The 26,170-nt window shown below is 43.4% G+C and overlaps 1 protein-coding gene across 12 annotated transcripts in view; it reads right to left on the reverse strand.

Annotated features, from left to right (window-relative positions):
• TRPM3 (transient receptor potential cation channel subfamily M member 3) overlaps positions 1-26,170 on the reverse strand; it is a 418,053-nt gene that overhangs the window by 78,615 nt on the left and 313,268 nt on the right. For all 12 annotated transcript variants that reach the window (XM_083701876.1, XM_083701865.1, XM_083701870.1 and 9 more), the window contains exon 8: positions 11,512-11,635. In XM_083701876.1, the coding sequence (XP_083558002.1) occupies positions 11,512-11,635 (124 nt within the window). The remainder of the gene's footprint in view (positions 1-11,511; positions 11,636-26,170) is intronic.

A 26,170-nucleotide genomic window follows, 5' to 3' on the forward strand; every position in this document is an offset into this window, starting at 1 on the left:
TCACAAACCTTTCTGAGTTTTTTTTTTTAAAGGGGGAGATTAAGGGTATAGATGAAGAAAGGGGACATAAACAAACGTTTAAGATAATAAAAATGATTCAAAAATGAACAATAGATAGCAAAATGCAAGAAGGCAGCAACGGTTGACCTTGACATGTGTATTTTGAGAGTCCTAAATGAATGCTACATACACCTGCAAAACAGATACAGATTTCCCCACTTTTTGGATATGCAGAAATGAATTATGCAAGAATTCACCAGTGTATGTATGAAATATAACTTATCTGAGGGTGGCAATATTCACATGCAAAAATGTCAATATTCACTAAACTTGGGCCATTTGCTTCAGCTTATATGCAATGAAAGGAAGCAAATCATCATTCAGTCCACACAACTGAACATTTCTTCAGTAGGAGGAGATAGTCCAATAAATCAGTTATCTGCAGCTGAGCAGTAAACGTCTGTCAGACGAGTCTGGTGTTATGTAACACTTGGCTGCCCCCACCCACTCTGCTATTAATCTTAGGGGGGAAACTCCCAGTGACGCAAAGGGGATAATTTATTTAAGGTTAACACTCGTGTGGAGTGTGTGTGTGTGTGTGTGTGTGTGTGTGTGTGTGTGTGGAGAGAGAGGAGATTTCCACTGGGATTGTGGATGAGGAAGGAAGGATTCCACCTGCCTGTGCACTGTGGTCACAGTGAAAATTCTCCTAGTGACACACTGTCATTTTTGGCTCCTAGGAGATGCCATAGACTTAGCACCAAAGTAATGGAGCTTTGAAGAATAAATCAGGTATGAGAGAGCTGTTTCCCATTCCAAGCTTTAGTAACAAGACAAGTGCTATACATCTAAAGGTAAAGGTAAAGGGACCCCTGACCATTAGGTCCAGTCGTGACCAACTCTTGGGTTGCGGTGCTCATCTCGCTTTATTGGCCGAGGGAGCTGGCATACAGCTTCTGGGTCATGTGGCCGCTTCTGGCGAACCAGAGCAGTGCATGGAAACGCTGTTTACCTTCCCGCCGGAGCGGTACCCATTTATCTACTTGCACTTTGACGTGCTTTCGAACTGCTAGGTTGGCAGGAGCAGGGATCGAGCAACAGGAGCTCACCCCATCACGAGGATTTGAACAGCCAACCTTCTGATCGGCAAGTCCTAGGCTTTGTGGTTTAGACCACAGCACCACCCGTGTCCCGCTATACATCTAAGTGAAGTAAATAAATATTCCATCTTCACAATGGATGGTTACAACTTCTGCTAGAATCTGTGTTCCTTAGCAATGCCCTAAGAGAACCCTATGAAACAAAATGTTCCAGATCTTTCCTTTTGTCTAGATGCTCTGCCCAAGCTGTCTAGATGCTCTGCTCCCAACATAGCTGTTGCTTTTTCTGATTTTGTTTTAACATGCATATTCCAACATTTTGTAGAACAGTTTCCTTATAAAGGAGGAAAAGATGAATTACATCCTGCCATCTTCTTGAAAGCACAAGGAGTGATAATGTATCTGGAGTAAGCATAAGACTACACTAAAACTCATTTTATTCTATCAGTCTCAGGAGGTAAGGAAGCAAATTTATTCTTTCTGTCAAAGATTGATGGGAGTCTGCTATCAAGAAAACAGAAATCCAGAGATGCAAGATAAGCTGCAGAAACAATGGAAATCAGGTATCAGTCCTCCCTGTAGAAGATGAAATCCTAAAGCACTGCAGGTTATGTTTGAGTGATCTTGGCATATCCTATGATGTCCTTTTAGAGCTCTGCTTCAGATGGGCAATAGGAATTCAGGGTGAACAAATGTTTGGTCCAGAATTATAATTGTTCATCTTTATTTAAACTAGTTGAGATTTTGCAGGTGTCTCATAAATGCAAGTTGCTTTAACATTAACAATAGATGCTGCTTGCGGACAGTGAACTGCTTCTGTTTATAGTCAGGGTTATTAATACATTATGGTCCTCTTACTAGAAGAGCAGCTTCTATTCCAGTATTGCTCAGCATTTATAATTCAGCTGGGTATGCCTGAATATTTTAGTGTAAATTTCCCTTGGCAGGAGAGAGAGAGAACGCACAGGCACACAGACAAACCAAATGCTGAAGAATAAACTGCTCAGAGGAAAAATGCAGTAAGTATAGCAGATTTGTCAGCATTGAGGGGGCCCTGCACCTATTTCTGATATTCCTTGCCACGACTGCTTCCCTTCCCACTGTGTGCCACCCTGACTCCCACTGCCACCCCACTTTCTCCCTCCTATGACCTCACTGTCCTGGGTGCTATGCCCCACAGAGCTACTCCGCCAGCGCTGGTAGCTCTGCTCCCCCCGCACCTCCAAACCTACCAGCCAGGAGGGGGAAGTGAGAGGCTCAGAGCCACATTTCAGCCGTGTAAGGACTGCCTGATGGCTGCTGGAAGGGAGAGGGGGTTGCGGTCTGGCATGGCTGTGCTGGGCAGACTTTGGGCTTCAGCAGAGGGCAGGGGCAGACGTCCCTCCTCTTCCACTAGCCATGCTGGCCGCTGGGGCTCCTCCGCGACTGCAGCCCATTGTGGGTGAGCTCAGTGGAAATCAGTGGCATCAGAAAATAGGGATATGTCTTCGCTTTGAGTTGGGGAGCAGGACAAGGCTAATAAATGTCACCTCACTGAATATTTTAAATTCAGAAGAAAGCTGTTGTTGTCAAAAGAAACTGAAAACATAACAAGATCAAGCTGCCTTCAGGTTTGCTCTGCACAACAAAAACAGACTTAAGTAGGTTAATAGCAAAAAGGGATCTGAGCAGCACTTTGAATAAAACATTGAATTGTTACCTCTTAAATGTAACCTAAATTCTAGGTAAAACCATTACTGATTACTAACTCTCTAGAGAATACCCATTGCAACATGTACTCTAGGAGAAAAAAACATTCCTGTAATTGCTGCCAGCACATATTTTAAGAAGCATTCAAAAAAAAAAAAAAAAAAAGATGTTTGTCTCATGTTTTATAAACTCTAGAATTGTTCTAGTTCTGTGACATTTTCCTGGGAAAGATGCTGTGAAAAGTGAATACAGATATATAAACCAATTATATTCAGATATAGCTTATCTATATGGTCATTTAAATAATAATTTAAAGGAAACTTTTAAATGAGATGGTAAGTATTTGCCCTATGGAAGAGTCCCTCTCCCATGGTAGGGATTAGGAGAGTATACATCATCATCATCATCATCATCATCATCATCGTTGTTGTTGTTGTTTGTATGCCGCCTTTCCATAGTGAAAACAATGCTCAAGGCGGCTTATGACATGACAAGATTTACATAATTACCAAGATAACAGAAGTCATAAACAATAAATAAAGTACAACGAAAGCTACACAACCTAATGGAAAACAATTTCCACATAAATCATAAAATCTAAAACTAAGAATACAGCATTAATATCAATTACAATTTAAAACGACATAGATAAAAAATAAAAAACAAATTTAAAAATTCAAAAAACAAAACGGAGCCCTCTCTGCCCAGAGGGAAGGAGGCAGGCAAGGCCCGACATGGATCTGTTCCCTCAGCCGAAAGAGAGACTGAGTATCCACTGAGCCTTTGAATCCCCCCCCCCAGCGTCTAGGCTGGGGGGCTGGATGTGGACACACTGTATTAACAGAGTTGTGAGCAGTGCTTTCTTTCTTAAAAAAATGTTGAGGGGTACTCTCATTTTCCTACTCACACTGAAATACTGCCCTCAATGAGACCAAACTTAGATTCACAAAATGTTTTGGGGTATGCGTCCCCCTGTGTAACCCCCCCCCCCTGGAAAAATCACTGGTTGTGAGTCACCAAAAATGCTCCCCGGGAGGGGGGGGGTCTGGCCCTTCACACTCTAGAGACTCTTGTTGGTTTGGTGAAAGGGAACAGAATAAATATGGTAAAATAAAAGGAGAATTTCCTTGATGCCTTCATCCAATCAATCAATCAATCAATCAATCAAAACCAACACTATATTACAGCCGTAGACCAGCATAAGGAGCAGTGCTGGATTTACGTATAAGCTAGACAAGCTCTAGCTTAGGGACCCACTCTCTTGGGGCCCCCAAAAATTTAAAGGAAAAAAACTGGATGTACATTTCAAAATCATAAGATAAAAAACAAATAAAATAAAACCTACACACAGCAACAGTGTTTTGTGTTGTGTAGACTCCTATGATGTAAGTAATGGGCATATATAGCATATATTCAACACATAAAACAGTGATAATTTGTTGACAAAGGGCAGCTGGACATATAAAGGGCCCCATTACCTTCAGGAGCTGAGGGCCTCATCAAGCCCAAATCCAGCCCTGATAAGGAGGGAGGGGTACAATAATTTAAAATCATTAAAAATCTAAAAAAACAAAAAAACTCAATAAAAAGAGTTAAAACAGAATATATATATATATATATATATATATATTTGCTTTCGTAGATTTTCACGGGTACAGGAATGCAGGTTTTGGTGTCCTCGGGTGTCTTCCCGTGTAAAAGTTGGGGTGTCTAGGCGACGTTTCGACGAGGTCTCACTCGTCATCTTCAGGTTGGTGCTTTCGGCTTCTTGTTACTGGAACAGAGCGGGATCTCAATGTTTGAGTTCCTATAAATACTGTAGAGGGGGTGTGGTGTCTAGCCTCCAATGTTCTGGGCAGAGAGGAAGTTCCCAGGCTAGTGTGCCTTTTCTTCTTTTGTTCCTTAATTACTTGAGAGATACCTTGAGTGATTTCTTGAGTGATATCCTGAGTACCACTTAGGTGGGTCATTAGGTGTGACCATTACCACTTACCCACCTAAGTGGTACTCAGGATATCACTCAAGAAATCACTCAAGGTATCTCTCAAGTAATTAAGGAACAAAAGAAGAAAAGGCACACTAGCCTGGGAACTTCCTCTCTGCCCAGAACATTGGAGGCTAGACACCACACCCCCTCTACAGTATTTATAGGAACTCAAACATTGAGATCCCGCTCTGTTCCAGTAACAAGAAGCCGAAAGCACCAACCTGAAGATGACGAGTGAGACCTCGTCGAAACGTCGCCTAGACACCCCAACTTTTACACGGGAAGACACCCGAGGACACCAAAACCTGCATATATATATATATATATATATGTCAATAAGAATCCAAGTAAGCCTAAAAGAAGGGTTAGGAACATCAGACAAGAGTGAAAGAGCGTGAAAGAGTGTGGCACATCCGTTGCATCTTGAGCTGCTATGCAAAATCTGGCAAATTTGTATGTTATTGGCAATCTGAAAGCAGCAAGGAGGTATAGAATTGTCCTGTGCGCCCTTGGTACTTATGCAGTGATGGTAAGATGATTTGATAGGTTTGGGGAAAGTACTACAGTGGTACCTTGGGTTACAGACGCTTCAGATTACATACACTTCAGGTTACAGACTCCGCTAACCCAGAAATATTACCTCAGGTTAAGAACTTTGCTTCAGGATGAGAACAGAAATCGTGCTCCGGCGGTGCGGCAGCAGCAGGAGGCCCCATTAGTAAAAGCGATGCTTCAGGTTAAGAACAGTTTCAGGTTAAGAACAGACCTCCGGAATGAATTAAGTACCAGTACTTAACCAGAGGTACCACTGTATTTGGTGAGAGATTTAAAATCACAAAATATGCAGCAAAGTAAAGTGTGGAAATACAGGCTGTTGGACCTTTAAAATATCCCCTTCTAAGTTGCTTCCAAAGTTCCCCACTTCCATTAGCAAAGAAAGAGCATGCCCCCAACATTTATCTGATGAAGATAGGGATGTCCTGTAACAACAACAACAACAACACCCCACCCATCTGACTGGGTTGCCCCAGGACCAATGGTCAGCCAGGCTGGGTACTGCCTGAGCCCCCCAAGGACTCTGAAGGGGTCCTGACTAGCCTGGTGCACCTGTGCTACCATTTCTGCCCGGGGGGGCGTGTCTCAGCTGGGGGGGGGGCAATGGTGCATCTTTGGAATGGGAGCAAATTTGACTCCCATTTGCAGTGGCTGCCCACCACCTCAATCTACCCAACATGCATGCCCCAGTCCATAGCTATATAAAATCCATAGAATTCAGGTTATAGATCTATGAAATGTATGCAGAAAAAAGTGTTGCACAGTTGTGGCCACGTTGGGAGGGGGGAGGTTGTGAGTGGCTCTTGACAGCATCATGTGAAAGACTTCCTAAGGACTGGCCCTAGCCATCTCCAGCTGTGGTTTAGCATGATGTCTGAATGCAGCCAATATTAAGCAGCTCTTTATAAACTTGAAGATTGACATTGGAAAATATCCAAGTTAGCCCTGAATACTGGAAGCATGATAAGCTACCAAAACATGATAACAATCTATTTGTGTAGGTTATATGCCTGTTATTTAAGCAATCGGAAAAACCGCTTGCTTAAAATAGCAGTTCTTTCTTTGTTGCCTAATTATAGGTTCTTCACAAATACCATAATCCTCTTATTTTTCTATTCATAAAAATGTAGCATTAAACTTTTTGAAGTGTTATCTTCAACTGACAAAATTCAGTCACAGTACTGGCTTCTTTTAATGTTGAAATCTAAATAAATGATTAAATATTTGGGAGGTTCCAGCATGTCAGCATGCTAAAGGGGGACAATAACTCAACAATACAGTATATTAAAGGAAAAATAAGGCAGTATATCCCAGCCCAGCCCCCTTTTCTCCTTACAGCAATGGACTGTCATTGAATTTATGCATGGTATCTTACTTGACAAGAATATTCTTTCCATAGGAATTAAGGTTATCAAGCATCCTCAAACAGTTACTTTGCATATGATAAGATCTGGTGTACTGATCCAGCAGAAACATCTGAACAAGATAAGCTTTGTTGATAGAGCTGTTGTGAAGGTCATGGGGGAATCTAAGGGCTGCTTGCAATGTTTCATTTCAGCAGCAAGTGTAGATACGAAAAGAACCAGAGAATAGTTACAAATAGGCGGCTTTCTAATGCTGGCAAATTCAAATAGTTCCCAGGCATAATTTCTCTATGTCTGATACAAATTTACAACACTTCCTATGAACATCCATCCATTATTGAAAAAATTGACAAGAGATGCATTGTCTGTTCTGAAAAAAATTGGGATACTTATCTGGTGTTATTTTGCTTATTTGAGTCCCCTTTGGTTAAACTCCTTATTTCTGGATATTAAATCATGCACAAGTGACCAATACCTAGGAGACCCTGTTCCCTGCCCTTCCTACAGGCCTTCTTTGCACTCTGGAGACCAGAAGCACAACCCATTTACTCCTGCATGGTCCTTGGGCTTGTAAACCCAACCACCAGAGCTGGGTTGTGGCATCTCAAGCTTATTATGGTGCATCAGTGCCACATATTTATAAAAACCCAGATTCACCTAGAATAGCCAGCTTCCAAACTGACTTGAATTTTTCATGTTATGCTTCACTTATGAACAAAAAAAGAAAGACAAGATGTCTGCATGAAATTGAGCACTGGATTTGGTCTGAGAGAGGGAACCGAAAAACAGCCACAGAGAGAAAACTAACCAGCCTAAAGTCAGAAGAAAACTGTCCGTCGGGGAGGGCTGATTTCATAACTTCCACACTACAGCATTTTGAAGCCCTCTTTAACAAGCCTGGCATTCAATCTACCATGTTTGTTTCTTTTAAAGGGAAAGGCAGCTTGGGAGTGGGGGGGGGGGAGCTGTGGATCTGATCTCAGCAGTGGTGCTGCAGCAGCTGCAGCAGCAGCAGCAGCAGGGGATGTGCAGAAAGCATCTTCCTGTGCGGCTTCTGCTATTCCCTATTATTCCTATTATTCTCCTTCCCCAGGGGAAGAGGAAAGAGGAGAATTCCCATGGATGGGAATCAAGTTGTGTGGGTAAATGGCACCCAGATAAACAGACCTGTGAACTATTTCTCATTCCAAACCACTTCTAGTTGTCCCTTGTGTTTCAGAAGCCTGACTGGCTTCAACAGATGTTGGGAATTGAGGGTCACAGTCCCGTGCTGTGGAAGACTTTTCAGTTGATATTCAGGAGGTGCCCTCGATATTCACTTGCAGGGGACTCTTGAAGACCTTTTTATGTCAACTGCCCTATTCAGTTGCTTGAATATTATTAAAATAAGCCAGTTATGGTTATGATTATTTTGCATTGTTTTTATGGTATTTTTAAACTACACTAGTATCCAGTTATTGTGGTTAAAAGTTTTATTATTTTGGAAAATATTTTTTTTATTTCAAAAAGAAACAAGAAAAAAAGAATGGGCTTTTGCAAAAAGACTGCAGCATGCTATACAATTATGGGATGCTAATAGGAACACAACCACAACTCTCTGTTCTTGGCAATGAGTAAATAAAATCTAACATGCAAAAGGGACGGGGAAGGAGCTTCTTCTCTCATGCATGCCAAAAAGAGATGGGATTTTCTTGTTTCCCTTTAGCTAGAGACTAATTAAATGCTTTCCCATGCTTCCTTAATATGGATGTGTGCTCCTGGGACTCAACAGTCTTTCTCTGAATGCTAGTAGGCATGCATCTGCCATCTAAATTCCTGTCCTTGTATGACCATAAGTAATTTAACAGAATGGTGCTCTTACATTCACTGAAGCCAGCAGCACAGTTAGAAAGAAAAGGCCAACCCACACGACCGAAGGCCAAGCCACGGTCAGGCTGCCTAAATGACAAGTGAGTGACTTGTGATGATTTTTAATTTGAGCTGTAACATTTGCTCAATATCACTGCTTTATCATTTATGACAACTCATTATGGGTCATTTTGTCAATCAGTGGTGGCTTTGCCCAGACAAACAAGAGTTCCTTGATGGTAACAGAGACATCTTCATTGACAGCAACACCCTTGGATTAGACGTCATTCACAGTCTGCAGTTTCACCTGCAGCAGTTTTGTTTTCTGTGGATACAACATTAGCTCTTATGTGTCATTTTATGAGCCCTGACTGAATTAATTTTGGAATGGAAATGGCCTCATCAGACCTTTCCCAGATAAGATAAAAATAAATTTGACATCAATATTGTGGAAGGTTACTGAGGTTTACAAGCTAATACAGTGGTACCTTGGGTTACATAGACTTCAGGTTACATACGCTTCAGGTTACAGACTCCGCTAACCCAGAAATAGTGCTTCAGATTAAGAACTTTGCTTCAGGATAAGAACAGAAATTGTGCTCCGGCGGTGCGGCAGCAGCAGGAGGCCCAACTGTTCAGGTTAAGAACAGTTTCAGGTTAAGAACGGACCTCCGGAACGAATTAAGTACTTAACCCGAGGTACCACTGTAGTGGCATTGGCGACTCAGATTCTATCATGTCTTTCAGACTGACTCTCACCAACTCAGTGTTGTTGGAGTTCTGGGTAAGTTATGTAATTGGAAGCCTTTAATACATTTCAGCCTCCAAAATTATAACTGTGGCTTTGTCTTCCAGCTTCTGTAAAGCCAAAAACCAAACATACTTAAAATAGAGTAAAATATGTTTAATGTAAATAATTTTGCACTGTCAATCATTATCAGTGGGTGAAACATTATTACATGCTAAAACTTTCTGTACATGGGCTGAGGGCTTGGCAACACACAATCTACTTACAGGGATAAAGCTTTTTTAAAATAGTCATGTGGCTCTAAGCCATAATTTTAAAACAAAATAGGTTGAATTTGTTATCTTTTGTGATCCTGCTTAGTTATGCCAGTGACCATAAAACATTTCATACAGTTTTATTTACTTTCTCTGTTTTGTACACCACTAAGCTCATTGATTCCTGCCAACCTAGCAGTTCGAAAGCACGTCAAATGCAAGTAGATAAATAGGTACCACTCTGGCGGGAAGGCAAACAGCGTTTCCGTGTGCTGCTCTGGTTCACCAGAAGTGGCTTAGTCCTGCTGGCCACATGACCCGGAAGCTGTACGCCAGCTCCCTCGGCCAATAAAGCAAGATGAGCGCCGCAACCCCAGAGTCGGCCACGACTGGACAGAATGGTCAGGGGCCCCTTTACCTTTACCTTTAAGCTCATTGATATGGTTAAATAAATGCTAAAAAATAACAATGTTAGCAATCTGAACTTGCAATCTGAACATAGCTGGGGGGGTTTTATGGCTACCATTATCATTTCTGTGCCAGGGAGCCCCCTCTGTTTAGAAAAGCTTTGCAGTCTGTCAAGTCCATCATCAAGATCTACTTCATCAAGCAATGGTGACCCTAAACCATCTCAGGCTTATCTTCCCTGTCACATGCATTGCCATTTGGTTTGATTTTGCCCCACCACTAATAATTCAACACTCTTCTTACTGATGCTGCCCTTGATTTCTTCATGCAAGGCCCTGGGACAGGGACTGCATCTTTCATTGCATTTTGCATAGCTCCTAGCATGCTGCTGGAGGCAAATTGTTAAGCAGCAACAGCATGTACACAAAAAGAATAACACCTCTGGTTTCAGAAAATGCACATTTGGAATTCAGATTCTGAAAACAATATTTAAATGCTTCCAGCCAGACCTAAGGTAATATAATGTGATGGATGCATTTTTGATGCTCTGTGAATAATTTATCCATAACTTAAAGTCCAATGAAACTTCTTAATTGAGTTAATGACATTATACAGGTAAGGCCAATGGAAGCTATTCCTACAAATTTTAGGTTTTAATGTAATTCCCATTTTATTTATTCTTACATTTTACTTAAATTGCCTTTTAATCAGCTGTTTGTGGCTGGTCTTATGGACTCTTCATGCCCAAGTCTCCAGTTACACAGATGTACATGTAAAAGACAGAATGGTTTCTAACTGACATCCACCGAAACACAGTTTTAGTTCACACAGATGTAACGTAACCAGTCTCCAAACCATGTGCTGGGGATTGGGAAAGTGCATTTTAGTAGGGTTGCCATATGTCCAAGATTTCCTTGACATGTCCTCTTTTCCATGGCCAACATCTCTGGCCAGGCCGATTTTTACAATTTACAAAAAATGTCTGGGTTGCTGTTGTTTTTACGTTTGGGCATGTGCATGCTCAAGGGGCTCCTGATCCTCAGCTGAGTCAGCCCTGGTGTTCCCCCCCATTTGCATGCAGGAGCATTGGGGCCTCTTTGCACAGGTCAGCTGGGAAGCAGCAGGCTCCCATCCCCAGCTGAGCCGTGTGTGTGTGTGTGTCCTCTTTTTTGCTCTTCCAAACATAGCAACCCTAATTTTAGATTCTCTCTTTTGTGCATGAATTCCCTCTCCTTTCCAAGGTAAAACTTCAGGTAAACATGTCACTAACTATGGATAAGGCTAACCAGGACTGCCCCAAATTGCAGTTTGCAATTGCCCTCCTAAGCGTGGTTTCAGCTCATGGCTTTGAGATATTCCGGGCAAGCCTTAGAGAAGCCAGAGGTTGGGTAATGCAAATCTAACACAAACTATGGTTTGAGCCATGGAAGTTAGAAAGATGGACTGCATACCACTGCAGGTCCCCCAATCTCCAAACTGAGATTGAACCTTATTTATGCACCAAGCCGGTATGAAATTGGGCTTCTGTGTTTCATGCCTAGAGAATGTGCTTGCATACCAGTTCCTTCTTCTTCATGCATTCCATGAGGATTATGAAGAGATGCTGGGCCTGGGTCCGGGTATAGGTGAAGGTCTTCTGAATGGTGACAAGCAATTGGTCCCTCAGAGATTCATTGATAAGTCTGAAATTCAAAAGGGGGCATTGAAAATCCTGGAGCCAAAATGGTTGACCAATAAGCAGTGCTTTGGGCAATCTCTGTTTAAAAAGCAAATTTCTGAGAGAAGGAAAACACAGATACTGCATTGAAAACACTGAAACCTGTGTTTAATAGAAAAATTAAGCAAATCCCCATAATTTATTTCTGCAGGTTATTTTGCAATGTTTATTACTTTGCACAAGTTAGTCTGCTAATTGTTCTAATCTTGAGAAGCAGAGATATGGAGCCTTGCCTATGACCACTGAAAGTGTTTGTCAGAAATCCCTCTCACTTCTGAGATTTCATCAGATATTGCCAACCTACTTTCAAGCTAGAATTTGCTTTAAAAAGAACAATAAAGAAAACTGTGACATGTTAGCCCTAATGCCACACACTGCAGTTTTCCACACTTGCAGAATCATGCCCTGCATGAAGTCCTGGAGGGGAAGTTCAGAGGGTAACCACACATATGCAAGATTATGACAAGCTAGTCCATTCAGAAACTGCCAAGAAACAAAAAGAATTGCTGTGTTTGAAGAAAGACCTGCCTTTTGAACAACAAGTCTCTGTTGCTTCAGAATCATGGTATCAATTTCCACATTATCACCTGGCAAAATGGCTTGGAAGCATATTGCTTACCAGGGATTTCTTAATGAATTTAGGCTGCAATTGACAAGCTGGGGTCCAATGCTATCTTGTACTGACTTTTACCAGCCCAGCTCTATGTGGATCCTACTCTTAGAGACTGGAAAAAAACATTATGTAATGGAGAAAAGCAGCCATCTGCAAGCAGGACTGTGGTTAAGTATCCATGCAAAACTGCTTACAACACTCCTCAGATATCCCCAATCTAGCCCTCCTCAATCTGGTTTCCTCCAGATGTTTTGAACTACAACTCAACTTATTCCTGACCATCTGCTATATTGGCTGATAGCAGTTGCGGGCAAAAACACCAGGTTGGCGCAGGTTGCATGACATATCTTGCTTTGCATGTCAAGAATATCTCATATATTAGTTTCACCTTTAAGTTGAATTACTGAAATAAATGAACTTTTCCATGATATTCTAATTTTCCGAGTTTCACCTGTACATCATTTTCATTATATTTTCCTTTAACACTGTACATGCAGTGAACTTGACCCCTTTCTTCCACAATCTTTCCCAGTCTTCAAACATAAAATTATGTCCCACATCTCTTGCCCAATCTATCATCACTGATTTAACTTGTTTATCCTTTGTATGCCATTCCAACAGTAAATTATACATTTTAGACAAATTTTTAACTTTAGAGTCCAACAACTCCGTTTCCAACTTTGTTTTTTCTGAAGCAAAACCATTTTTCTTATCTAGTTTATACAATTCATTGATCTGGTGATAATGTAACCAATTTATCTTATCTTTGATTTGATCAAATGGTTTTAATTTATAACTACAGATAGGTAGCCGTGTTGGTCTGCCATAGTCAAAACAAAAAAAACTCCTTCCAGTAGCACCTTAAAGACCAACTAAGTTAGTTCTTGGTATGAGCTTTCGTGTGCATGCACACTTCTTCAGATACCAAGATACCAGATATCTGAAGAAGTGTGCATGCACACGAAAGCTCATACCAAGAGCTAACTTAGTTGGTCTTTAAGGTGCTACTGGAAGGAATTTTTTTTTGTTTTAATTTATAACCTTCTTTGTCTTCCAATAACAGGTCTGGATATCTCAACCACTTGGTTTCCATATTTAACTTTTTCTGGGCCTTCGCCTCCATTGGTGAGAGCCATCTGGGTGTCTTCCTTTCTAAGAGATCTTTATATTTTATCCACACATTAATCAGAGATTTCCTAATTACATGGTTTTTAAAAGCATTATGGGCCTTTACTTTATCATACCATAAATATGCATGCCATCCAAACACATTGTCAAATCCCTCCAGATCTAAATCATCGGTGTCTTCTAGTTGTATCCATTCCTTAATCCAGCAAAGTGCAGCTGCTTCAAAATAGATCTTCAAATCTGGCAGGGAAAACCCCCCTCTTTCTTTAGAGTCTGTTAGTAATTTATATTTAATTCTGGGTTTCCCCCCCTGCCAGATGAATCTAGATAAAGCTTTCTGCCATTCTTTAAAACATTTCACATTGTCTATAATTGGGAGGGCTTGAAACAGAAATAATATCTTTGGCAATACATTCATCTTAACCACCAAAATCCGGCCCATTAGTGACAATTTTAAATCTGACCTCTAGATCTCTAGATCTCTCTTAATTTCATTCCATAGTTTCTCATAGTTATCTTTATAGAAATTCAAATTTTCCCTGGCAAATTGACTCCCAGATACTTAACTTTTTTCACAAAATCTAAGCCCTTCTTTTCTTGTAATAATTTTCTTTCATCATTATCCAGATTTTTCTCTAATACTTTGGTTTTGTCTTATTTAACTTAAATCCCGCTACCTGTCCGAACTCCTGTATCAACTCCAGTGCTTTTACTGCACTGGAGACTGGATCCTGTAATGTCAGTACTAAATCATCAGCAAAGGCTTTTAATTTATATTGTTTGGATCCTACTGTAATACCTTTGATTTGTTCATCTTTTCTAATCATACTTAGCAAGACCTCTAGGACTGAAATAAACAGCAGAGGGGAAAGTGGGCACCCTTGCCTGGTTCCCTTCTCAATTCTAATTTCCTCCGAGACCACATTATTTACAATAATTTTAGCTTTTTGTTCATGATAGATCGCATTAATCTCACTTAAAAAATCTTGACCAACCCCCATACTTTCTAAATTATGTAACATAAAACTCCAAGATACATTGTCGAAGGCCTTCTCTGCGTCAATAAACATTAACATTGCTTTACAGTTCTTTCTTGCTTCCAACTTTTCCAATATATCTACAACATTCCTAATATTGTCTTTCATGTGTCTTCCAGGCAGAAAACTGCCTGGTCCTTATGTATATATTCAGACAGAACCTTCTTTAGCCTGTTAGCCAGTATATTCACAAAGATTTTATAATCCACATTAAGTAGGGAGATTGGTCTGTAATTCTTGACATTGGATCTATCTTGATCTTGTTTTGGAATCAGAGTAATATAAGCTTCCTTCCAGGTTTCAGGTGCTCTTCCCCCTCCTATAATCTTATTGCAAACTTCTACCAATGGTTGGATAAGCCAATCTTTCTTATAGTATTTTGCTGATAGACCATCTGGTCCTGGGGCCTTGCCAAGTTGCATTGAGTTTATTGCTTATTCCACTTCCTGGCTTGTAATTAGTCCCTTTAGTAGGATCTTTTTATCTTCAGGAATCTTCTGCAAACCATTGGTTTTGATAAATTGCTCAATTTTAGCTTGGCCCTCTTTCTCCTTTTTATACAGTTGTTTGTGGTTCGAGGACCCGACCCCGCGAAGTGAAATGAAGACACAAGGACACGTGATATAAGGTTAATGGGTTAGAAAAGGCCACAACTTTATTGATTACAGCAATGAAAAGGTATTGGCTTAGGCATTGGATCGAAACAAGTGGGTTTATTCACCAGTAGGTGGCGCCTGTTGATGCTGATCCAACTATAGGCTCACCTCCTGCTGTCACCGAGGGTCGTGCCATGGCCTCCCGCCAAGCAGGCATCGGACAGAATACACGACCGCCAGATTCCTTTAACGGAATACCCCTAAACATTGAAGGCATAGGCGATGGCCACACCTAGCACTTCAACACACCACAACACATTATTCCAATGCCTAACCTACCCACCAATACCACAAAAAGTTGTGACGATTGCTACGAGGTAGGCGAAAAAACCAAAAAGCCTAATGCAAAATGGAAAAACTCCTACCAGGCCCCCCGGACAACCAGGGCGACCAACCTAAGGTCCATAGCAAGGCCAATGACCTAGGCCCTAACTAAAAGGGAGTGGGGGGTGGGTGACTCGCCACGGGACGACGATGAGGAATGAGGCCAGGGAAAGGCTGGCACTGCAGCAAAAGGCTGCTGAACACGCCCCCTCTGTGGCACCTGGTTGGATGGCCACAGGAGGGGGCGTGAGCACCAGCCAGGTGAGCTGGAGGCAGGGGGCAAATGCCCCCCTGCTGGGCGGTGCTCGGGCTCCCGCCCACAACCACTCCCCTCTCTTTCAGGGAGGAGAGTTTTTGTGGTTCGAGGACCCGACCCCGCGAAGTGAAATGAAGACACAAGGACACATGATATAAGGTTAATGGGCTAGAAAAGGCCACAACTTTATTGATTACAGCAATGAAAAGGTATTGGCTTAGGCATTGGATCGAAACAAGTGGGTTTATTCACCAGTAGGTGGAGCCTGTTGATGCTGATCCAACTATAGGCTCACCTCCTGCTGTCACCGAGGGTCGTGCCATGGCCTCCCGCCAAGCAGGCATCGGACAGAATACACGACCGCCAGATTCCTTTAACGGAATACCCCTAAACATTGAAGGCATAGGCGATGGCCACACCTAGCACTTCAACACACCACAACACATTATTCCAATGCCTAACCGCCACCCGAGCCGAAAGGCTCGCCGCCAATACCCTCAAAGCTGTAACCAATCCCAGATGCTTTGGTGACACTAGCTAACCAAATGTTGTTCCCCAGATTCGATAGGTGGACACCGTCATTCCGGTATAAAGCTTGGTTGCCGATCCGGATACGGTCATGATAAATGACTCGGCCATACAAAAAGTGCACCCAACGGGCTATTGCACGATTTAAGAGTTTCCTGGATTTTTCAATGGCCATACAGTTCTGCACACCGTGCCACACAATTCTCTTCAGGAAGGAGGACCAGAACACCGTTGTTCCGGGACACAAGGCAGCCACCTCATCCAAATCTCTTTATGTGCCACGACAAGTTCACACTTCTTCTGTTAACAAGGTCATTTCCCCCTAATTGAAGGATAAGTATGTCAGGAGGGCCAAACGTGGCAACTCTCCCTCTCAGCAATGGCATAAGCAATGCCTCGTGACGAAAACCAGGAAACACGCACTCCAGGTGGGTGTCAGGAGGGCCAAACGTGGCAACTCTCCCTCTCAGCAATGGCATAAGCAATGCCTCGTGACGAAAACCAGGAAACACACACTCCAGGTGGGTGTCAGGAGGGCCAAACGTGGCAACTCTCCCTCTCAGCAATGGCATAAGCAATGCCTCGTCACGAAAACCGGGAAACACGCACTCCAGGTGGGTGTCAGGAGGGCCAAACGTGGCAACTCTCCCTCTCAGCAAAGGCATAAGCAATGCCTCATCACGAAAACCAGGAAACTCGCACTCCAGGTGGCAATCCGAGGTTAAAAGAGAAGAAAAAGGAAAAGAGGGGAAAAAAATAATAATTACGGATAAGTAGAGGTAAAGGAGCAAGGCGCATTCTAACGAATGTAACCTTTATAAGCGTCGGATTCCACCGGCCCATATCCTTAATCTTATCCGCTGGCAGGCCCAAGCGTGCAGCTGTTATGGCGGTGACAATCCTGAATGAGTGTGCCGCATAATCCTGGGAAGATAAACCACAGGCATCAATAACTTTGCGGAGTGCCCTTGTGAATTGGTGTCTCAACAAAGATGACCCATCCTCGTGAACCAGGAGTGGGCCAGGACCGGGCAGTCTGAGGTAAAGGTACCATCTAGTGTCTTTTGACCGGGCATGGGCCCCGCTGCACTGAAGCTGTAAGTTTTTACGAGGGGACCCATACCTGCCTGGTCTGTTTTGGATTGACGTATGCGCACAGTCATGCTAGCTTCGGTCAACTGCACTTCCTCCCACTTGCGTTAACCTCGGCTACCACTTCACCAACCCTCAAGGCACCAATGAAGGCGATTGCATATGCTGCGGAAAAGAGGCGGGCCTCGAACTTGGCCCAGCAGATTGACCTAAGCTTTGTGCGTATCTGAGATAGCAGCCTGTAAGAAATTGGCTTACGGCTCTAGGGGGGTTGTAGCCTGCCCCAAACCTCAATAGCTCTGCGGATCAGGAAGTAACTACACGGGACAGAGGAAAACATGGCTTTAGCAAAGAAGCTGATGGCGACTATGCGTATCTTTAAAGTTTTGGGGTCCCGTCCCAAAACATCAAGATGGAATAGGTATTGCAGAATGTCGTCTGTGGTCGGTAGCACGCTAGGCAAAAGCCCCAATATCCCTGACCTGAAGCCCATGAGTTCCAGGTGCAAGCAACCTGAAGCGAGACATCTGAGAGCGAGACCCTTAGGGTAAGAAAGGTTGTGGATTAATCTAAACTCACCATGGGTCTTTTTGGGTACAATACCAAGGGGCGAGATATGCAGGTTTGGGAAAGGGAGGAGTACGAATGGACCACGGGACTCGCCACGGGACGATGATGAGGAATGAGGCCAGGGAGAGGCTAGTGCTGCAGCAAAAGGCTGCTGAACACGCCCCCTCTGTGGCACCTGGTTGGATGGCCACAGGAGGGGGCGTGAGCACCAGCCAGGTGAGCTGGAGGCAGGGGGCAAATGCCCCCCTGCTGGGCGGTGCTCGGGCTCCCGCCCACAACCACTCCCCTCTCTTTCAGGGAGGAGAGTCTTTGTAATACTTGTGAAAACATTTTCTTATGTCCACAGGGTTCTTCACAGACTTTCCTTCTGTTACAATATTTGTGATAGTACTTTGCTTTTGCCTCTTTTTTAACTGCCAAGCTAAGAGTTTCCAACATTTATTTGCAGATTCAAAGTTCCTTTGTTTCATCCTCCTTAGTTTCCATTATATTTTTTGATTTATAATCTGTGAATATTGAATCTGTAAGGCTTTAATTTCCTTTTGTATCTGCAAATTCTTTGGGTTACCTCTAAGCCTCTTCTCTCTTTTTTTTTAAGAATAATTTTTATTAACCGACCAATCACATCAAATCAAACCAAATTACATAAATTCTAAATTACACAGCCGAATTTTAAATTTTTGTTGGGGGCACCCATATTTCAAGTTCCGAAGGGATTCAATCAACTTCTTACTTCTTACTGCTGTTTTAATGTCCACAAATCTAACCTTATGATGTTCATAGTACTATCCAGTCCTTTCTTATTATTTTTCCACATCTCTTGTTGTTATTTTCATATATTTTTCCTTTCTCTTTGTGACCTCTGATAATCTCCGCAAGCTGGTTAGAACAGTTTGTAATCCTGCGTGGATATATATTTTTTTATCCAGTAGCCATATCCAGACGTTTTCCATATAAGATCACTTCCATACATCAAAACAGTCTTAGCGTCATTAATCTTCACCAATCTGCCTCCTTTCTCAAAACCTCTGAGGAGATTCACTAGGAATGCAGTCTGAAAACAAATCCGTTCTTCCCGGCTATAAATCCTTTGGCAAGATGGTGACTCCGAATTAATTGCTGCGCCATTCCCAAAAGCTCTTATTGCTTCTCGGTCTCCATAAAGCATACTTTTGGTTAAAGTTTATCTCCACACAGACCTTAATCATCCTGCTTGGGTCAGTTCAACCGACGGTTCTAATGAGGAGGGGTTCTTGTAAATCACATAGAAGGAAAGTAAAAAAGTCCCCCCCCATTCAGCCCCGTTGTCAACATACCCCACCTTGGGTGTATCTTCATCGTAAAATATTCCTGTTTTTCCAGCCCATCGTCTTCTTTCGCAGAGGTCACTTAAATTAGCAGACTTCACTCCCCTTTTTCACTTGAAATATGTGCATTTGCTTCTTTTGTAATTAATTATTCCAAATTGCTGCAACTAGTGCGCGATCAGAGACAGTGTCCAGGAGAGCCAAGGTCCACACGGGGGCATTCTGCCTAGGGCCCTCACCCCCTTCTTTCGAATTAGGGGGTGATTTATGGGCACAGCAGGCAAGGGCAGTGTTCCCCATTTCCTTGGGGCAACAAGGGAGGCTGCCTACTCCCATAACAGCCTCTTAATTACCCCGTGTGGGTCGGAGAGATGGTATTGTCGGCCATCTTCCAATGCGCCCCCTAGTAGCCCCCCCTAAGCCTCTTCTCTTTGTCTTTTAGTTGTTCCAAAATTTTATCTTTTTTCTCATTCTGTGTCTTTTTCCTAATTGAATTTTGTTGAATGAGAAATCCTCTCATTACTGCTTTGCTGGCATTCCAAATAACCCTTGTTTCCGTTCCCTGATTCATATTAATTTCAAAATAATCTTTTAAGGCTTTTTGGGCTTTATTTACAATTTGGGTACTCCTCAACAAATCATCATGCATTCTCCATCTGAAGGAACCCTGTAAGGACATTTTAAGATCCATAAAACTGCATTGCGGTCTGAGCAAGTTTTAGGGCAAATATCCGTTTTTAATACTTTAGGAGCCAAGTCTCCTACAGATTCTTGGGCTCCAAATATTTAGGGGATTATAAACAGGGCGCAGCAACTATGGGGCGGCCAGTGCAGTGCTTTTAGGGTACACCGCATGTTACATGCCTGCATTGAAGGATCAGGTTCAGAGGTTGATGTAGCTGCTGGAGTCGGAGCCAGCATTTCTCCAAGATTCAGAGGCAGTGATCATGACCAAAACCACCATGTGCTAGCTTAAAGAGAGATGACCTAGCCGCTATGATACCTACTGTAACTTGGTAACACACAGTTTTTAACATTATTCATATTGATAAAGGGTGGGCCATATATATTTTAAACAACAAAACCGATAATAGTAGCTATAATTTGCAGTAACAAGACCTGAAGATCCAAGGCTGGCTAAGGCTGGGCTAGAGGGACATAAAATAAATGTCGCCCATTTTTCACATTTTAGCCCTCCAAATACTTAGATATTTCCCATGCCAGTCAAGAAGCCTGGCATGGGGGAATTTAAAAATATTGTTAAGGGAATCACTTATCCCCATTTAGGGCGAGTGGCTTTGCTTCACAGAAGTTTGACACCAGAACAAAATACCCTATGAATATTACTTCTTGTTCCAGATTTCCTAACCGTGAAATGGTCAGTCACCAATACTATTCATTTGCTTGGAAGCAGCACTGCCAGTCCTAATACATGATGAACTTCTGTTGGATTTAACAATTCAGAAAAATGTATCCCTTGAAGTGTAAAAGCTGTCATACTGTGGTAGCTGTTTTCTCATTTAAAATCTAATTCTTTCTCATCTTCTTAAATGCATCACATTCTGTAGTAAAAGCAAATGAAATCAAATAGGGAATAGGATCCACTGAAGCTGTTCAGAAATTGTTTTCTACATTGCCATCCTACATCCTTCTGGGCCATCTAGAGGAGCTGGGAGCTGGGGGCACTGTTATACAGTGGTTTCGCTCCTTTCTCCTGGGCCGTGTTCAGAAAGTGGTGGTGGGGGATGAGTGTTCAGACCCCTGGGCCCTCACTTGTGGGGTGCCTCAGGGTTCCGTCCTCTCCCCCATGCTTTTTAACATCTATATGAAGCCGCTGGGAGAGATCACCAGGCAGTTTGGGCTGGGTATTCATCAGTATGCGGATGATACCCAGCTCTACCTCTCTTTCAAATCAGAACCAGTGAAGGCAGTGAAGGTCCTGTGTGAGTGTCTGGAGGTGGTTGGAGGATGGATGGGGGCTAATGGATTGAGGTTGAATACTGACAAGACAGAAGTACTGTTTCTGGGGGACAGGGGGCGGGCTGGTGTGGAGGACTCCCTGGTCCTGAATAGGGTAACTGTGCCACTGAAGGACCAGGTGCGCAGCCTGGGAGTCATTTTGGACTCATAGCTGTCCATGGAGGCACAGGTCAATTCTGTATCCAGGGCAGCTGTCTACCAACTCCATCTGGTACGCAGGCTGAGACCCTACCTGCCCGCAGACTGTCTCGCCAGAGTGGTGCATGCTCTAGTTATCTCTCGCTTGGACTACTGCAATGCGCTCTACGTGGGGCTACCTTTGAAGGTGACTCGGAAACTACAACTAATCCAGAATGCGGCAGCTAGACTGGTGACTGGGGGCGGCCGCCGAGACCACATAACACCGGTCTTGAAAGACCTACATTGGCTCCCAGTACGTTTCCGAGCACAATTCAAAGTGCTGGTGTTGACCTTTAAAGCCCTTTAAAGCCCTCGGCCCAGTATACCTGAAGGAGTGTCTCCACCCCCATCGTTCTGCCCGGACGCTGAGGTCCAGCGCCGAGGGCCTTCTGGCGGTTCCCTCATTGCGAGAAGCAAAGCTACAGGGAACCAGGCAGAGGGCGTTCTTGGTTGTTGCGCCTGCCCTGTGGAACACCCTCCCATCAGATGTCAAAACGATAAACAACTACCTGACATTCAGAAGACATCTTAAGGCAGCCCTGTTCAGGGAAGTTTTTAATGTGTGATATTTTAGTGTTTTTGGGTTTCTATGGAAGCCGCCCAGAGTGGCTGGGGAAACCCAGCCAGATGGGCGGGGTACAAATAATAAATTATTATTATTATTATTATTATTATTATTATTATTATTATTATTATTATTCCAAAAGCTGCGCCTAGAATCATAGAGTTGGAAGGAACTGAAAGAATCACCTAGTCCAACCTCTGCAAGCAGGAATTCACTGGTAACATGGCTTGATTTCTGATGGCATTGTGGCCCTGGGCAATTGGCAGGTGGGCAGCTCCACCTGCTTGTGACACTCGGCTGTGGGGAGTAGGCAGAATAAGAGTCTGACCCACTGGTCATACCCAGTCCCCAACTTTCATGACCATGTTCTGCTATGTGTAACTTTAGAGATGTTCTAGGCTAGCTGTTGTTGGCAGGAGAAGGCTGCTCAAGGTAGAATCATAGAATCATAGAGTTGGAAGAGACCACAAGGGCCATTGAGTCCAACCCCCTGCCAAGCAGGAAACACCATCAGAGCACTCCTGACATATGGTTGTCAAGCCTCTGCTTAAAGACCTCCAAAGAAGGAGACTCCACCACACAAATTCCACTGTCGAACAGCTCTTACTGTCAGGAAGTTCTTCCTAATGTTTAGGTGGAATCTTCTTTCTTGTAGTTTGGATCCATTGCTCCGTGTCCGCTTCTCTGGAGCAGCAGAAAACAACCTTTCTCCCTCCTCTATGTGACATCCTTTTATATATTTGAACATGGCTATCATATCACCCCTTATGGCTATGTGGAGGACTCCCTGGTCCTGAACATGGCTATCATATCAACTCCCTTCTCTTGCAGGGGCCCAATTAGTGCCATTGCCTTCCGTTAAGAGTTTGGGTGTAATCCTTGACGCCTCCCTTTCCATGGAGGCGCAGGTTACAGCAACAGCCAAGGCGACATTTTTCCACCTTCGCCGCATCAAGCAGTTGGTCCCTTACCTTTCCCGCCCTGACTTGGCCACAGTGATCCATGCGACGGTCATCTCCAGGCTTGATTACTGTAATTCGCTCTACGCGGGGCTGCCCTTGAAGCTGTCCCAGAAACTCCACAGGGTGCAGAATGCTGCAGCGAGGCTCCTCACGGGGTCTCTGCCATGGGAGCATATTCACCCAGTGCTTTTCAAGCTGCACTGGCTCCCGGTGGAGTACAGGGTCAGATTTAAGGTGCTGCTTTTGACCTTTAAAGCCCTTCACGGCCTAGGACCCTCGTATCTACGGGACCGCCTCTCCGGGTATACCCCACGGAGAGCCTCAAGGTCCATAAATAACAACACCCTAGTGGTCCCGGGCCCTAAGGAAGTTAGATTGGCTTCGACCAGAGCCAGGGCCTTTTCAACACTGGCTCCGGCCTGGTGGAACGCTCTGCCTCATGAGACCAGGGCCCTGCAGGATCTGATTTCTTTCCGCAGAGCCTGTAAGACAGAGTTGTTCCGCCTGGCCTTTGGCTTGGAGCCAGTTTGATTCCCTCCCTCCCTCCCTCCCTCTCCCTCTCTCTCTCTCTCTCTCTCTCTCTCTCTCTTTTTCCCCCTTCTTTTCCTTCTCCTCCTGCGATGAGGCTACATTTTAATATTTTAATGTTCCATTATTTTAATTGTTGTGTTTTATTTTGTTTTTAAGTTTGTAATCATTCATCTTGTTTTTATTATTGCTTGTAAGCCACTCTGAGCCCGGCCTTGGCTGGGGAGGGCGGGGTATAAATAAAAAAATATTATTATTATTATTAACCTCCTCTTCTCCAGGCTAAACATGCCCAGCTCCCTTAGCCGTTCCTCATAAGGCATCGTTTCCAGGCCTTTGACCATTTTGGTTGCCCTCCTCTGGACACGTTCCAGTTTGTCAGTGTCCTTCTTGAACTGTGGTGCCCAGAACTGGACACAGTACTCCAGGTGAGGTCTGACCAGAGCAGAATACAGTGGCACTATTACTTTCCTTGATCTAGATGCTATACTCCTATTGATGCAGCCCAGAATTGCATTGGCTTTTTTAACTGCCGTGTCACACTGTTGGCTCATGTCAAGTTTGTGGTCAACCAAGACTCCTAGATCCTTTTCACATGTACTGCTCTCAAGCCAGGTGTCACCCATCTTGTATTTGTGCCTCTCATTTTTTTTGCCCAAGTGCAATACTTTACCTTTCTCCCTGTTAAAATTCATCTTGTTTGTTTTGGCCCAGTTCTCTAATCTGTCAAGGTCGTTTTGAAGTGTGATCCTGTCCTCTGGGGTGTTAGCCACCCCTCCCAGTTTGGTGTCATCTGCAAATTTGATCAGGATGCCCTTGAGTCCATCATCCAAGTCGTTGATAAAGATGTTGAATAAGACCGGGCCTAAGACAGAACCCTGTGGCACCCCACTAGTCACTCTGCTCCAGGATGAAGAGGAACCATTGATGAGCACCCTTTGGGTTCGGTCAGTCAGCCAGTTACAGATCCACTGAGTGGTAGCATAGTCAAGACCGCATTTTACCAGCTTCTTTACAAAACTATCATGGGGCACCTTGACAAATGCCTTGCTGCAATCAAGGTAGGCTACATCCACTGCGTTCCCTTCATCTACCAGGCTTGTAATTCTGTCAAAAAATGAGATCAGGTTCGTCTGACATGACTTATTTTTCAGAAATCCATGCTGACTATTGGTGATCACAGCATTCCTTTCTAGGTGCTCACAGACTGTTTGCTTAATGATCTGCTCCAGAATCTTCCCTGGTATTGATGTCAGACTGACTGGGCGGTAATTATTTGGGTCCTCTCTTTTCCCCTTTTTGAAAATAGGGACAACATTTGCCCTCCTCCAGTCTGCCGGGACTTCGCCTGTTATCCAGGAATTCTCAAAGATGACTGCCAGTAGTTCTGAGATCACATCTGCCAGTTCTTTTAATACTCTTGGATGCAGTTCATCTGGCCCTGGAGACTTGAATACATCTAAACTAGCCAAGTATTCTTGTACTATCTCCTTAGTTATTCTGGGCTGTGTTTCCTCTGCTGAATCATTTGCTCCAAATTCTTCAGGTCGGGCATTGTTTTCTTTATCGGAGAAGACTGAGGCAAAGAAGGCATTGAGGAGTTCAGCCCTTTCTGTGTCCCCTGTTTGCATTTCACCATCTTCTCCTCTGAGTGACCTCACTGTTTCTTTGTTCTTCCTTTTGCTACAAACATACCCATAATTCCTTTTGCTATGAAATACCCATTTTTTTTGTTGCTTTTAACCTCTCTAGCAAGCCTGAGTTCATTCTGTGCTTTAGCTTTTCTGACTTTGTGTCTACACGTACTGGCTATTTGTTTGAATTCCTCTTTGGTGGTTTCCCCCCTTTTCCATTTTTTGTACACATCCTTTTTTAATCTTAACTCAATTAAAAGTTCTTTAGATAGCCACCCTGGCTTCTTTAGGCACCTTCCATGTTTCCGTCTCATTGGTATTGCCTGAAGTTGTGCTTTTACTATCTCCCTCTTAACAAACTCCCAGCCATCATGAACTCCCTTTCCTTTTAGTATTACTGTCCATGGATCTCACATAGCATTTCCCTAAGTTTTATGAAGTCGGCTTTCTTAAAGTCAAGAAATTGAGTCCTAGTATGCTTGGCTGCTCCTTTCCGCTGTATAGTAAACTTCAGAAGAGCATGATCACTCGCGCCTAATGATCCTTCCACTTCTACCCCACTAACCAGGTCATCAACATTGGTTAGGACCAGATCTAAAATGGCTGTTCCTCTTGTTGCTTCTCCCACTTTCTGGACAATGAAGTTGTCTGCAAGGCCAGTGAGGAATCTGTTTGACCTTATGCTCTTGGCTGAGTTTGACATCCAACAAATATCCGGGTAATTGAAGTCCCCCATTACTACTATCTCCCTTCCTTTTGCATGCTTGGCCATCTGTTCCAGGAAGGCATCATCTATGTCCTCCGTTTGGCTTGGGGATCTATAGTAAACTCCCACAATGAGGTCCCTGTTATTCTTCTCTCCCTTAATTTTGACCCAAATGCTCTCACTTGGGCTTTCAGGTTCTAAATCTTGGATCTCTTCACAGGTATACACATCCCTGACATATAACACCACTCCTCCTCCTTTCTTGTCTGGTCTGTTTCTCTGAAATAGATTGTATCCCTCCATTATTACATTCCAATCGTGGGACTTATCCCAGCAGGTTTCAGTGATGCCTATTATGTCATATTTAGTTTGCTGTACCAAGAGCTCAAGCTCATCTTGTTTATTTCCCATGCTTTGCGCATTAGTGTACAGAC

The sequence above is a fragment of the Podarcis gaigeae genome (assembly GCF_964106915.1).
Source record: "Podarcis gaigeae genome assembly, chromosome: 11".
NCBI lineage: Eukaryota > Metazoa > Chordata > Lepidosauria > Squamata > Lacertidae > Podarcis > Podarcis gaigeae.